Consider the following 15880-nt stretch of genomic DNA (forward strand, 5'->3'; position numbering starts at 1 on the left):
TAACTGTCTGCCTGTACGAGGTATGGGCAAACAGCTACACAGTCTGCAGGAGCCTGAGACTGCACCCACAATCTGCTGATCACGGGTGCAAAGCTTTATGGGCTCCTAATAAAAATAAAATCCAAATTTTTTTTTTACCTGCAAAAAGATGTGCATTTTTTAAAATTTTATTTAGAAAGGTGAACTTATCCTTTAAGCTGGAATTTCTTTATTTTGTCTCCTGCAAATAGTCGAGTTGGTTCAAGTAATCTTTCTACACCTCTAGACCAGAATGATGTAGTTGCAGTACATAACTGCACACATGTTAATATGCTTTATGTTGTGCAATAACCTGCACTGTAGTAGGGCAGCCTCTTCATTTTGTGGAATGTCAATACACTACAATAGACCTTTTAAACGCACCTGCATCTTTGGTTGTGGTACCTCAAAGTCTGGAGTGTGTTTAAGGTGAAACCACCCAGTTCAACACCTGTGTATTTGGACTAATTGTTATTTTTAGTGCCAATTAAAAAGATATGAAAGGAAAACCACTGTAACCATTTTCCAGTTTATATACATGAAATGAGTGTGCAATTTGCTCTGCTATAACTACACTTAAAACTTTGTAAAACTACTGTCTACTATAGAAAATCTGATCATTTCACAGATCGACCTAAGCTAATATGCTCAACATCCTGCAACTCTGTCCTCTTCAGCTAAGGAGTTAAAAGTCAGACATCTATATGAAATATAGCTGGCCCATGTTACAAATTACATGGTTTCTATCTAGACTAAAGCCTACCACACATTACAATCCCTGTAAATCTTTTATATTTCTCAAAACTATGTAATGAGGCCCTACCTAAACTACCCATTCAGTGTGAATCCGATCAGGCAAGGCGCTTGTAGAATATAGTTGTTGGTAGATGTAAAGGAGTTTGTACATTCAAATTGTAAGGAATGGTGATCTTTAGGATGGCCATAGAACAGAGTTTCAAAGCTGCTATCTAGGTACTGCTAGGGTGCTGTAACAGGAACTGTGATAGAGTGCAATATATGCGTAGCTGGTGTTGAACAGAATAGCAACAGGAATAGTGGGGGCACCATAAACTATAATGCACATAAGGTGATTACAAACACTGCATAATACTTACTTGACATGGACAGAATCATAGCCAGAGCAGCAAACATTCCAGCCATTCCTTGACCACTGAGGAACATGCTGCTATACTGCTGAGGGAAGAGAGTCAGAAGTCCAAACAGACTGCCTTGTAGAATTGCACAAAAGGCTGCAGTGTTGATGAAAGGGATCGGAGAAAAAAAAAAAAAAAAAAAAAAAAAAAAAAAGGGGGAGGAGAAATAGGGAGAATGCAATTAGATTATATCCAAAATAAGGTACAATTAATTAGAAGTAAACCTGTGCCCAGACTATACGTGCTATATGGTTTAAAATATTCAGAACAAGCAATAAAAGCACTTTAACACCTTCCTGCCAGGCCTATCGCAGATTGACGGCAGGGCGGGTCTTTTGTCCTCCTGAGTGGAAGTCATATGACATCCTCTGAGAAGGTGCCAATCTGTGACAAGCTGTGTCCACTGGACACAACTGATGACGGATCACTATACAAGCCCATTGCCAGTATCATGTGATCGCTGTGACCAATCACAGCAGATCACATAACAATTGTAAACAATGGATGGCTCTCTTTCATGCCTCAGCTTTGATACTCAAGCAGTATCAAAAACGCACTGAATCATCAGAGCATTCCCTGCTCTGCCAGGCGGAGTGTGTTTTAAGAGGAGATTTTGAGCTGTAAAACTCTTACTTCAGTAAATGCGGCTAACCTGTGTTTTTGATCCCATAACTTGTGTTTTGTTGCTAAAACACGGCAAAAAGCGAATGCAAAAAAGTGGAAAAAACTCATGTTTTTAATGCAGCAATGCTACTGGCAATTTTATAACGTCCAGTGTGCATGAGGCCTAAGCGCTAGGAATGGGAACCCAATATTAGCACTAGGAACAATAAGCCTGATAGAGGGCAAGAAAAGGTTTGTCTTCCAGCAATTAGAGCACATGAAGGCCTGCAGACTCTCACAATCCCATGGAGAGGAACACTGAAGCTGAACAAGTGTCCTGTCTGCTGATACTCTGAAATTTCAGAGGGAAATGGTGTTATCAGCATTCAGCTGATAGAGAAGGTGTTGATAATGGCACCAAAAAACGCATTGCGATTCTGTCACGATTTTACAAGTTACTGTGCTTATAGTGTGTTTTTCATAGGTCATTTGACTCAAAAACTTAACAGGTGTGTTAATGATGTGTTCTTGCTGCATTTTCAATACATTTGAACTGGGAGGTGCGTTTTTTTTTTTTGAAACTGACCAAAAATGCACCAAGTTAGATTTTTTTAACACCACAATGGAAGCCCAACAGACCAGTGTGCAGACATACATAGAATTTAAAAGGGGTGCCAAGAAAGGCCGACAATAAATTCCTATTTAAAGTTGATGATATTAAATTAAAAAGTCGAATACAATTATATATAAAAATCTTTTTAAAAACTGTAAATGTTTGGTTTTCGGCCAAGTGCATCCTGCATTTTTGGTTTCGGCACCAAAATTTCCATTCAGTGCACGCTACCTATAAGAGAGAGTAAAATAGTTCCTTATGGGAAGGAGGGAGGCACACTCACATGCATGACCTTCACAGTTTACAGCGAGAAACATTGGATGCAGTGAGCCAGAGGCAATAGCAAAGAAAACAGTGTGGAGTACAAAAGATACAATCAATGCAATAATAGTGGAAGTTTAGGAAGTGGATACACATGTAAGGCCCCTTTTCAAACAATCGGCCCGATCAGATCCGCCTGTCCGTTTTTCAGGCGGATCCAAGTGGGCCACCCATTGACTTCTATGGGCAGGCGGTTGTCAGCGGAGATGTGTCCGTTAACCCCCCCGCCTGCCATCCAATCCGTTAAGATCCGCTGAAAACGGACGGCTGGTGATACGCTCCCCATCTGTCCAGCGGATTGGATGAAAAACGGACAGGCAGTCCATTTTCAGCCGATCTCCCCATAGAGGACAGCGGGGCTCTGACAGGTCCATCTCTGCACAGTGAGCGGAGACAGACCTGTCATCCCTCTGCTCAGCGGGGATCAACGGAGCGATCCCCTGCTGAGCTAGCGGAGTCCGTGCAACGGATCCGCCTCATGTGAAAAGGTCCTTAGAATGAGAATACTCACAGGATCAGACATAAGGAAGGCTATAATTCCCATCTTGGTTTGATTCTGGCCAATAGCACTGTTCAATCTATCTTCCAAAAATAGAAAGAGTATGGCCCAACTGCAAACCTAAACTGACAGGCCGGGCAAGGACAGCATTAATCAGAGAAGCAGCCAAGAGGCCCATGGTAACTCTGGAGGAGCTGCAGAGTCACAGTTTAGGTGGGAGAATTTGTCCACAGGACAACTATTAGTTGTGCACTCCACAAATCTGGCCTCTATGGAAGAATGGCAAGAAGAAAGCCATTGTTGAAAGAAAGCCATAAGAAATTTTTTTTTTTTTTTTTAAATGGTTACCTAAAACCTAGGAAATCGTAACTTTGAGTTCAGTTTTCTTTTAATGCATGGCATAGTCTGTAATGTCACCATGTACAATGCTGTATTAACCACTTGCCGACCACCACACGCCGATTTAAGTCGGCAGAGTGGCGCACAGGTACGTCCCCTTCAAGAAGTGGTGCTGCGGGTGCGTGCACCTGCCGGTCTCTGCGCCCACGGGTCCTGCGGACTCGATGCTTTTGTAAACAAAGCATTTCCCCGTTCTGCTTAGTCTGCTAGTGACAGGACAGAGATCACTGCTCTGTCATTGAGAGCAGTGATCGCTGTCATGTGAGGTGCCGCCCCCCCCAGTTAGAATCACTCCCTAGGACACGCTTAACCCCTTCACTGCCAGTGTCATTTACACAGTAATTAATGCATTTTTATAGCACTGTTCGCTGTATAAATGATAATGGTCCCAAAATAGTGTCAAAAGTGTCCGATCTGTCCGCCATAATGTCGCAGTCCCGAAAAAAATTTTTATAAATTTTTGCAGATCGCCGCTATATATATATATATATATATATATAATATATACACACACACATACATACATACACACTATAAAATTATCCCCTATTTTGTAGACGCTATAAATTTTGTGCAAATCAATATATGCTTATTGCAATTTTAAAAGTTAAAGCGACGCAGTGCCGAATTGCAAAAGTGCTCTGGTCAGGAAGGGGGTAAATTCTTCCGGGGCTGAAGTGGTTAAACTCCACAGCACCCAAGTTTTCTTTATGTGCAAATTGTTTATTCAGAAATTAGCAGTTCACTTTTATCTGCAACTTGGCTTAACCTTTCAGTTGGTATAGATATACCATGTCAGTTAGGCATTAACAAATTATGCTACCAATTGGTCCCCCAACAGTCATTTACATGCAAAACACACATACGTTTACGTGACCTATCAACTGCTTTAGACTTGAAATCGTAAATTGCAAAGATGAATTTTTTCCCGATGCTGGAGAATGCAGTGGCAGCAAAGTAAATAAATATATATATATATATATATATATATATATATATATATATATATATATATATATATATATATATATATATATATATATATATATTTATATTTATTCTCTAAATAAAATCTCCAGTGATATCAAATTATGTTCAAATAAATCAATCTATATAGTGCCTCGTTTCCACTGAGTGGATCGGTACGCTATTTTGGGTGTTTCCATTATGAAAGCGGCCCATACAACCGAACCGTTCCATTCAGGGTCCTGCTTCAGATGTGGGGCCATAGAAAATGGAACGGTTCGGTTAGGGCAGAGCTACGATACATTCCACTGATTGGCTGACAGAAAACCCTCTGCTCTGCTATGCTGAGGCATTTTTTCTAAACCCTGTATGGCCCCTTGTGGTCCCACTTGCAGTGGAAACGCTCACCAGAATAGAATTGACCATTCTAGGCCATTCAAACTGTACCAACCCGAACCGATCCGCTCAGTGGAAACGAGGCATAAGGTGTTCTATTAGCATTGATATGCAGAAACTTTTCGGCCTTGAATTATTGTGATTTCAATTCACCACTGTGTTCATTGTGTCTTCAGCGGATAATATGTGCATACCTTCACCAGCCGTTATACCTGTTCACCTCATACATGAGTCAGGAAGACGCAAAAACAATTCCTTTCAGCTATGGTCTCCTCTCTTCCACATCCGACCAGCTACTCTGTATCCACTTTACAATCAGTAACCTCCCAGGGGGATCACAAGGAAGATCTCCCACATACACTGCCCCACTGCTTTTCTCCTTCCTCCACACCAGTGTTATTACTCGGTGTTCCTCATAGGATATGGCTCCACATTCGTGCAATAATTTCATGCAAATGAGCTTTCGCAATAGATTTGTATATATAAGCTTCTATTGAGAAAGCCCAATCAGAGGGCAATACGCGTGTAGAGGGGAGGAGCAGAGCCTGTGACATCACGCAGCCACAGTGGTGAGCAGGCGGACGCATTTGTATTGTACAGAGCTGGTTTTAACCACTTGCCGACCGCCTCACGCTGATATACGTCAGCAGAATGGCACTGGCAGGCAGAATCACGTACCTGTACGTGATCTGCCTCCCGCGGGCGGGGGGTCTGATCGGACCTCCCCGCCCGAGGCGGTCGGCTTGTGTCTGGGAGCGATGAGAAGCGAAGGGGAGACCATCCATTCGTGCCCCCCCCTCACGATCGCTCCCAGCCAATCAGCTTCTTCCTCTGCTGCTGTATGCTAAACAGCAGCAAAGGAAATTATGTCATCTCTCCTCGGCTCGGTATTTTCCGTTCCGGCGCCGAGGAGAGAAGACATCGATGTGAGTGCACAAACACTACACACTCAGTAGAACATGCCAGGCACACATTACACCCCCGATCACCCCCCCCCCCCCTCACACTGACACCAAGCAGTTTTTTTTTTTTTTCTCTGATTACTGCCATTGTTGTCAGTTTGTGACAGTTAGTGTGGTAGGGCAGTTAGTGTTAGCCCCCTTTAGGTCTAGGGTACCCCCCTAACAACGTTTTAACCTCTTGATCACCCCCCGTCGCCAGTGTCACTAAGCAATTATTTTTCTGATCGCTGTATTAGCGTCACTGGTGACGCTAGTTAGGGAGGTAAATATTTAGGTTCGCCGTCAGCGTTTTATAGCGTCAGGGACCCCCATATACTACCTAACAAATGTTTTAACCCCTTGATTGCCCCCTAGTTAACCCTTTCACCAGTGATCACCGTATAACCGTTACGGGTGACGCTGGTTAGTTCGTTTATTTTTTATAGTGTCAGGGCACCCGCCGTTTATTACCGAATAAAGGTTTAGCCCCCTGATCGCCCGGCGGTGATATGCGTCGCCCCAGGCAGCGTCAGATTAGCGCCAGTACCGCTAACACCCACGCATGCAACATACGCCTCCCTTAGTGGTATAGTGTCTGAACGGATCAATATCTGATCAGATCTATACTAGCGTCCCCAGCAGTTTAGGGTTCCCAAAAACGCAGTGTTAGCGGGATCAGCCCAGATACCTGCTAGCACCTGCGTTTTGCCCCTCCGTCTGGCCCATCCCAGCCCACCCAAGTGCAGTATCGATCGATCACTGTCACTTACAAAACACTAAACGGTAACTGCAGCATTCGCAGAGTCGGGCCTGATCCCTGCGATCGCTAACAGTTTTTTTGGTAGCGTTTTGGTGAACTGGCAAGCACTAGCCCCAAGCAGCGTCATTTTAGCGCCAGTACCGCTAACCCCCCGTGCACGCACCGTACACCTCCCTTAGTGGTATGGTATCTGAAGGGATCAATATCTGATCCGATTAGATCTATACTAGCGCCCCCAGCAGTTTAGGGTTCCCAAAAACACATTGCTAGCGGGATCAGCCCAGATACCTGCTAGCACCTGCATTTTGCCCCTCCGCCCAGCCCCCCCAAGTGCAGTATCGATCGATCACTGACACTTACAAAACACTAAACACATAACTGCAGCGTTCGCAGAGTCAGGACTGATCCCTGCGATCGCGAACAGTTTTTTTGGTAGCATTTTGGTGAACTGGCAAGCACCAGTGGCCTAGTACACCCCGGTCATAGTCAAACCAGCACTGTAGTAACACTTGGTGACGTGGCGAGTCCCATAAGTGCAGTTCAAGCTGGTGAGGTGGCAAGCACAAGTAGTGTCCCGCTGCCACCAAGAAGAAGACAAACACAGGCCCGTCGTGCCCATAATGCCCTTCCTGCTGCATTCGCCAATCCTAATTGGGAACCCACCACTTCGGCAGCACCCGTACTTCCCCCTATTCACATCCCCAACCAAATGCAGTCGGCTGCATGAGAGGCATTTTTATGTCCTCCCGAGTACCCCTACCCAACGAACCCCCCAAAAAAGATGTCATGTCTGCAGCAAGCGCGGATATAGGCGTGACACCCGCTATTATTGTCCCTTCTGTCCTGACAATCCTGGTCTTTGCACTGGTGAATGTTTTGAACGCTACCATGCACTAGTTGAGTATTAGCGTAGGGTACAGCACTGCACAGACTAGGCACACTTTCACAGGGTCTCCCAAGATGCCATCGCATTTTGAGAGACCCAAACCTAGAACCGGTTACAGTTCCAAAAAAAAAGTAAAAAAAAAAAAAAAAAAAAAAAAATTAGTTGTCGTTTTATTGTTCTCTCTCTATTGTTCTGCTCTTTTTCACTGTATTCTATTCCGCAATGTTTTATTATTATTATGTTTTATCATGTTTGCTTTTCAGGTACGCAATTTTTTATACTTTACCGTTTACTGTGTTTTATTGTTAACCATTTTTTGTCTTCAGGTACACAATTCACGACTAAGTGGTTAAACCAGAATGATGCCTGCAGGTTTAGGTATCATTCTTTTCAGCCAGCGGTCGGCTTTCATGTAAAAGCAAGCCTATCGGCTAATTAGCCTCTAGACTGCTTTTACAAGCAGTGGGAGGGAATGCCCCCCCCCCCCCCCCCCCCCCACCGTCTTCCGTGTTTTTCTCTGGCTCTCTTGTCTCAACAGGGAACCTGAGAATGCAGCCGGTGATTCAGCCAGCTGACCATAGAGCTAATCAGAGACCAGAGTGGCTCCAAACATCTCTATGGCCTAAGAAACCGGAAGCTACGAGCATTTCATGACTTAGATTTCGCCGGATGTAAACAGCGCCATTGGGAAATTGGGAAAGCATTTTATCACACTGATCTTGGTGTGGTCAGATGCTTTGAGGGCAGAGGAGAGATCTAGGGTCTAATAGACCCCAATTAAAAAAAAAAAAAAAAAAAAAAAAAGTACCTGTCACTACCTATTTCTATCATAGGGGATATTTACATTCCCTGAGATAACAATAAAAATGATTAAAAAACAAAAATGAAAGGAACAGTTTAAAAATAAGATAAAAAAAAGCACCCCTGTCCCCCCCTGCTCTCGCGCAAAGGCGAACGCAAGCGTCGGTCTGGCGTCAAATGTAAACAGCAATTGCACAATGCATGTGAGGTATCACCGCGAAGGTCAGATCGAGGGTAGTAATTTTAGCAGTAGACCTCCTCTGTAAATCTAAAGTGGTAACCTGTAAAGGCTTTTAAAAATGTATTTATTTTGTTGCCACTGCACGTTTGTGCGCAATTTTAAAGCATGTCATGTTTGGTATCCATGTACTCGGCCTAAGATCATCTTTTTTATTTCATCAAACATTTGGGCAATATAGTGTGTTTTAGTACATTAAAATTTAAAAAAGTGTGTTTTTTCCCCAAAAAATGCGTTTGACAAATCGCTGCGCAAATACAGTGTGAAAAAAAAAATGAAACACCCACCATTTTAATCTGTAGGGCATTTGCTTTAAAAAAAAATATATAACGTTTGGGGGTTCAAAGTAATTTTCTTGCAAAAAAAATAATTTTTTCATGTAAACAAAAAGTGTCAGAAAGGGCTTTATCTTTGTTCTAAGTGGTTAGAAGAGTGGGTGATGTGTGACATAAGCTTCTAAATGTTGTGCATAAAATGCCAGGACAGTTCAAAATCCCCCCAAATGCAAACAGCTATTTGCTGAGAGGCATGTCGAGTCCATGGAATATTTTATATTGTGACACAAGTTGCGGGAAAAAGACAAATTTTTTTTTTTTTTGCACAAAGTTGTCACTAAATGATATATTGCTCAAACATGCCATGGGAATATGTGAAATTACACCCCAAAATACTTTCTGTTGCTTCTCCCGAGTACGGGGATACCACATGTGTGAGACTTTTTGGGAGCCTAGCCGCGCACGGGACCCCGAAAACCAAGCACCGCCTTCAGGCTTTCTAAGGGCGTAAATTTTTGATTTCACTCTTCACTGCCTATCACAGTTTCGGAGGCCATGGAATGCCCAGGTGGCACAAAACCCCCCCAAATGACCCTATTTTGGAAAGTAGACACCCCAAGCTATTTGCTGAGAGGTATAGTGAGTATTTTGCAGACCTCACTTTTTGTCACAAAGTTTTGAAAATTGAAAAAAAAAAAAATTTTTTTTCTTCTTGTCTTTCTTCATTTTCAAAAACAAATGAGAGCTGCAAAATACTCACCATGCCTCTCAGCAAATATCTTGGGGTGTCTACTTTCCAAAATGGGGTTTTCGGGGTCCCGTACGCGATTAGGCTCCCAAAAAGTCCCCGTACTCAGGAGAAGCAGCTGAATGTATTTTGGGGTGCAATTCCACATATGCCCATGGCCTGTGAGCAATATATCATTTAGTGACAACTTTTTGTAATTTTTTTTTTTTGTCATTATTCAATCTCTTGGGGTAAAAAAAATTAATATTCAATGGGCTCAACATGCCTCTTAGCAATTTCCTTGGGGTGTCTACTTTCCAAAATGGGGTCATTTGGGGGGGGGGGTTTGTACTGCCCTGCCATTTTAGCACCTCAAGAAATGACAAACTAAAAGCTGTGTAAATTACAGAAAATGTACCTTAGTTTGTAGACGCTATAACTTTTGCGCAAACCAATAAATATACGCTTATTGACATTTTTTTTTTACCAAAGACATGTGGCCGAATACATTTTGGCCTAAATGTATGACTAAAATTGAGTTTATTGGATTTTTTTTATAACAAAAAAGTAGAAAATGTCATTTTTTTCCTCAAAATTTTCGGTCTTTTTCCGTTTATAGCGCAAAAAATAAAAACCGCAGAGGTGATCAAATAACATCAAAAGAAAGCTCTATTTGTGGGAAGAAAAGGACGCAAATTTTGTTTGGGTACAGCATTGCATGACCGTGCAATTAGCAGTTAAAGCGACGCAGTGCCAAATTGTAAAAAGTGCTCTGGTCAGGAAGGGGGTAAATCCTTCCGGGGCTGAAGTGGTTAATTGAATATCTTGTAAGTTTTTTTAATTGGGGCATTTTAATAAATGTTGCAAACAGAGCACTATGTATCCTCTATGGTGTGATGTGGAGGAAGGAGAGAAGCAGTGGGGCAGTGTATGTGGGAGATCTTCCTTGCGATACCCCTGGGAGGCTACTGATTGGAAAATGGATACAGAGTAGCTGGTCAGATGTGGAAGAGAGGAGACCATAGCTGAAAGGAATTGTTTGAGTTTTCCTGACTCATTTATGAGGTGAGCAGTTATAACGGCTGGTGAAGGTATGCACATAATATCTGTTGAAGATATGATAAACACAGCGGTGGATGACATCTGAATTGAGAAGTCACAATAATTCAAACGCAGAAATGTTTTTGCATATGAATGCTAATTGAACACATTATTATATAGCTTGATTTGAACATAATTTGATATCACTGGATATATATATTTCACATGATAGATCAATAGCGCTGCACACACACACACACACACACACACACACACACAATATCTATATCTATCTACACACACACAGAAGGAGAAAAAAAAATTACCATTGATAAACCAAATAGTGGCCAGGGTCAAACTGAAGAAGGTCTGCGCTGCCATCACAACTTTTACCAAAACAGCAGTGAAGATAAAGAGAGACAAGATAGCCAACATGCTGCCTGCTATGCGAATCCTTTCAGAAATACTGGGAGAGAAGAAGACAGTATATAAAAAGTTCAGCTATACACAAAGCATTGGCAGGTTGGCAAACTGATCTGAGAATCGGGTGATTCTCATCTTAGAGGCTCCTGCCAACAGGCTGCCTACATGCCTTAATGTAATGCTTGGCGTATTACCTCCACCCTGGCAGCCCAAGTACAGAATACAATCCGTCATTAACATGAAGGGCTGTGTACCGCTGTCCTCTTGTATACGAGTGCTATTGGAAACACCAGTACAGTGTACCAGCATTTGTACCTGGACTGCTGAAATACGCCAGGCATTACCCTGAATGAGGTCAGGCAGCCCGTGTGCAAGAGTCCTTACAGTGAATTTTCAATTTGTCTAAAGTCCCGTTCACACCACAGGCAGTCCAGTGCGTTTTTTTCCTGCATCAAAAACACATGGAAAGTAGATTATATGGTTTTCAATGGCATAGTGTATTCCAGAAAAATAAAATAAAATAAATAAAAAGTAGAACATGCTGCATTTTCTGCACTGGACTGTAGTGGAACATGGTAAAATGCATCAAAAATGCACTGGAACGCACGTCTTTTTTTTTTTTCTTAACATAAAATAAGGAGGGGGGGGCAATGCACTGGGCTGCATCAAAAACACACCAAAAGGGCGCATGCAGAAAAGCATTCGGACTGCGTTTCTATGGTATAAACTGGTCTTAAAATGTTCACATGCAGACTCACTCAGTCTGTATAGACACTTGAACAACTCATTAAATAAGAATGATGAGGAATTGCAAAAATTCTTCAAAAAAAGGATAAAATTCCAAACGCACATATTCAGACAGAAATTTTGAATTCCTCAAGAAAAATGTTTTTGGCTCATCTCCAGCTGGCATTATGTCTCAGCAGGAGTGAAAATGTAGGTCATTGAATAGGTGCATCTGCTATAGGGCTCTACCTGTATTAGCTAAACCACATTTTAATACTGTATTCCACTTCTTTCCCATTAGTGGCTTGAGGCATACAAACTTTTTAGAAGTGTTTTCTTTATCAAATTGAATGTGGATAATGCCTTTTGCAGATGTGATCTTCTAAGTTTATGTAGTTATGTAAAAGGCAAAGCGTATTTAAGTCTTGTACAGAGTAAGCACGTGTTTGACCATATGCCATTACCAGTCTCTTAAAGGCAGTGGGAAGCATTTCCTCATTCTCTTCTCAGCGCTTACCCACTGAGACTATTGCAACACTGTTATTTTTTGTTAGATTACAAAGTTAGAGCCTCCAGTAAGAGGCAGAGCTGTGTGAATTATGTACATACAGCCAAAAACAGAACTACAGTCCTTATCCATCAATGTTAACCTGACTGTGTCATCATCTTTGGAAGTAAAAGCTGACCTTGAATGATGCCCAAGCAAAAAGGTGGCATCTGCTCACTGGGGAGAAAGGAAGATGAAGGTACTGTTACCATGATCTCTTTATGAATACCTGTAAGTGTAACACTTACATAATGCTTACACTGCAAGGGTTTTAATATGAAACACATTGGAGGCTAGCTACCTATTTCAGTTTACATAATCAAACCTAAAAACTTTACCGATTCTGGTTCACCACCATAAACAAACTTATAGCAAAACTATGAAGTCTGTATCTGGCATTTGTGCATGTCAAGAGCAAAATGTACTGTGGTTAAAGGACAAATACCCCTTTGTTTTAAAAAAACAATGTTGTAATGATAAATGTTATACCAATTTTTTCACATAAACCAAAATTGTGCTATGGTCTGGATAATAAAAAGTATAACTAAAGACTTTTTGTTCATTTAGGATAAAGTGGAGAGGAATTAGAACCCCTGTCAGTTTTTATTGCAGTCTGCATCCCCATTAAGGAGATCCAGCCTCTCCATTTGTCCTGTTTACCATTATCATTGAAAATAAAGAAACATCTCAACGTTTGGGTTGACACCAGAACAGTAATAGAAGGGACACCCCAGGATTCCCTCACTTTGGAGGGATTTCCTCTCACATCCTGTTTTGACTATGAACCAGGAAGTGAAGGAAAATCCGCCCCCCCCCCAAAAAAGGGACAATGATGGCAAAAAGAAACTGACAGGGGCCTAACCCTTCCTTACTCTAACCAAAATGAAAAAAAAAAAAGTTTTGTCTTTAGTTACATTAAATGGTAGCCACTTACATGATCACTGACTGTTCAGGCTCCTGTAGAGCGTCAAGCACACAAGGACTCTTGTGCTTTACAAGTCCCAGCATTCATCATTAATATCAATGGCTCCTTTATAAAAGCCTCTTTATTAGAAAAATACAAGCCTACAAGGCTTCCAAATTAAGTTTTAGCTTTTCACTGAAACAGTAAACAGGTGACCATCCTAAAAAATACTCTTACCTTGGTTATGATGTCCAATTTCCTAAATTACATGCCTTTCTATAAAATACTGCTGACTGGTCACATATTGGCATACTCATAAAACGACTTAATCCCAGTGATTGCAGCATATAAATATTGATACAGTATGCATCTCACCATTGATAAATGAATGAGTTGAGGAGTGTACAAAGCAGTAGAGGCAGCTGTGCTAGGAGGCTCATCCAGTTATTAAAATTTAATTCATCCTTCCCACTCGTGTGTTCTGAATCCGACATATTACCATTCACAGAGACATTCCCATACAGGCGGCTATGGAAATACTGAGACAAGAAATACATGCCATTAAACTAATCGATTTACCCATTTTATGTGTCGGCAAACATTTGAAAATACAATTAGAATGTAATGTGCAAGACCAGTTTAACGTATCATTTTTGGCTATATTATATTACTTATTTCTTGATTACACTGCATTTGTGCACAGCAACATCTGGAAGAAACTTATAAATGAAAAAAGACAATACATAGAGGCAGTGAACTTTTTTTTTTTTTTTTTAATTTCTGTAGTACCCACATTAAAGCTGAAAGTGACAAACTGTTTAAAAAAAAAAAATTATACATTACATACACACACACACACACACACACACACACACACACACACACAGAGCAAGAGGGGAAAAAAAAGTATTTGATCCCCTGCTGATTTTACCCACTGACAAAAAAAAAAAAAAAAAAAAAAAAAAAAAAGGATCAGTCTATAAATTTTAAATGGTACCCTAGGTTTATTTTAGCAGTGACACAGAACAAAAAATATCCAGAAAAACGCATTTCAAAAAAGTTATACATTGATTTGCATATTAATGAGTGAAATACAGTGGAACCTCTGATTGAGAGTAACGAGCACTGTATTTTTAAAAATCGTAACTCGGTTTGCGAGTGTTGTCTCGCAAAACGAGCACGATTCAGGCCAAAGTGGTGTGCAGCGCCGCTTTTGGCCTGAGGTGGGGGGGCGCCGGAGGCGAGCAGAGCCGAACGTCACACTCGGAAATGCATGGAAAGGCCCGAGTACAGCACGTCTGACCATGGCAAATCTCGGGTAGGAAGTCTTTACGAAGTTTGCCAAGGTCCGCCGAAGTGTCCTCGGGCCTTTTTGGCCGTTTGAGGCTCTCCGGCTCCCCCGCCTCTGGCCGCATGCGGTATTGCATCCCATTGAAGTCAACGCAGAACAAATTATTTTCGTTTTCATTGACTTCAAATGGGAAAACTCGCTTTGATATGTGAGTACTTTGGATTACGAGCATACTCCTGGAACGGAGTATGCTCGTAATCCGAGGTTTCACTGTAAGTATTTGACCCCTTCACAAAACATGACTTAGTGGCAAAACCCTTGTTGGCAATCACAGAGGTCAGACGTTTCTTGTAGTTGGCCACCAGGTATGTAAACATCTCAGGAGGGATTTTGTCCCACTCCTCTCTGCAGATCCTCTCCAAGTCATTAAATGAGAAGTACAGCCCAAGCTCATTAGGTTGTGCTTCTCCTATGGGTCACAGGAGTGCAATTTGTTTTCACCAGAGAGCGGTCTGAAGTCCGCTCTCTGCTGACATCACTGGAATCAGTCCACTTTGTCATCACGACAAAGACTGGATCTGCCAGGTGCCTGGACTGATGCCTGTCTCAGCCTCACAGCTAGCTGCTCCCCGCCCCTCAACAGCTCGGTGCTCCAATGAGCGTGCAGGGGTGGGGGTGGGGGGGGGTAGACAGGCAGCAGCTCTCTGCTCGGGGAGAGCTGAGAGAACTGAACCATCGGCAGTGTTGGATGGCTCGGATCTCAGTGTGCAGAGGCGGCAGGGACAGATTCTGCATCCACCTAGATAAGTATGATGGGTTAGAAAAAAAAACAAAAACCCAATACTAAGGTTTTGAGGCTGACGTTTGGTAACTTGAGCCTTCAGCTCCCTCCACATAATTTCTATGGGTTTAAGGTCTGGAGACAGGCTAGGCCACTCCAGGACCTTAATGTTATTCTTCTTGAGCCACTCCTTTGTTGCCTTGGCCATGTGTTTTGGGTCATTGTCATGCTGGAATACCCATCCACGACCCATTTTCAATGCCCTGGCTGAGGGAAGGAGGTTCTCACCAAAGATTTGACAGTACATGGCCCTGTCCATCGTCCCTTTGATGCGGTGAAGTTGTCTTGTCCTCTTAGCAGAAAAATACCCCAAAAGCATAATGTTTCCACCTCCATGTTTGACAGTGGGTATGGTGTTCTTGGAGTCATAGGCAGAATTCCTCCCTCCTCCAAACACGGTGAGTTGATGCCAAAAAGCTTGCTTTTGGTCTCATCTGACCACAATACTTTCACCCAGTTCTCCTCTGAATCATTCAGATGTTAATTAGCAAACTTCAGACGGGCCTGCAC

At 42.2% G+C, this 15880-nt stretch overlaps 1 protein-coding gene across 5 annotated transcripts in view; it reads right to left on the minus strand.

Annotated features, from left to right (window-relative positions):
- The window catches only part of SLC29A2 (solute carrier family 29 member 2), a 55187-nt gene that overhangs the window by 18833 nt on the left and 20474 nt on the right, over window positions 1-15880 (minus strand). For all 5 annotated transcript variants that reach the window (XM_073605239.1, XM_073605240.1, XM_073605238.1 and 2 more), the window contains exons 4-6: window positions 13614-13777; window positions 10965-11104; window positions 1134-1268 (exon numbers count right to left, since the gene is read on the minus strand). In XM_073605239.1, the coding sequence (XP_073461340.1) occupies window positions 1134-1268; window positions 10965-11104; window positions 13614-13777 (439 nt within the window). The remainder of the gene's footprint in view (window positions 1-1133; window positions 1269-10964; window positions 11105-13613; window positions 13778-15880) is intronic.

This window comes from Aquarana catesbeiana, linkage group LG11 (assembly GCF_042186555.1).
Source record: "Aquarana catesbeiana isolate 2022-GZ linkage group LG11, ASM4218655v1, whole genome shotgun sequence".
NCBI lineage: Eukaryota > Metazoa > Chordata > Amphibia > Anura > Ranidae > Aquarana > Aquarana catesbeiana.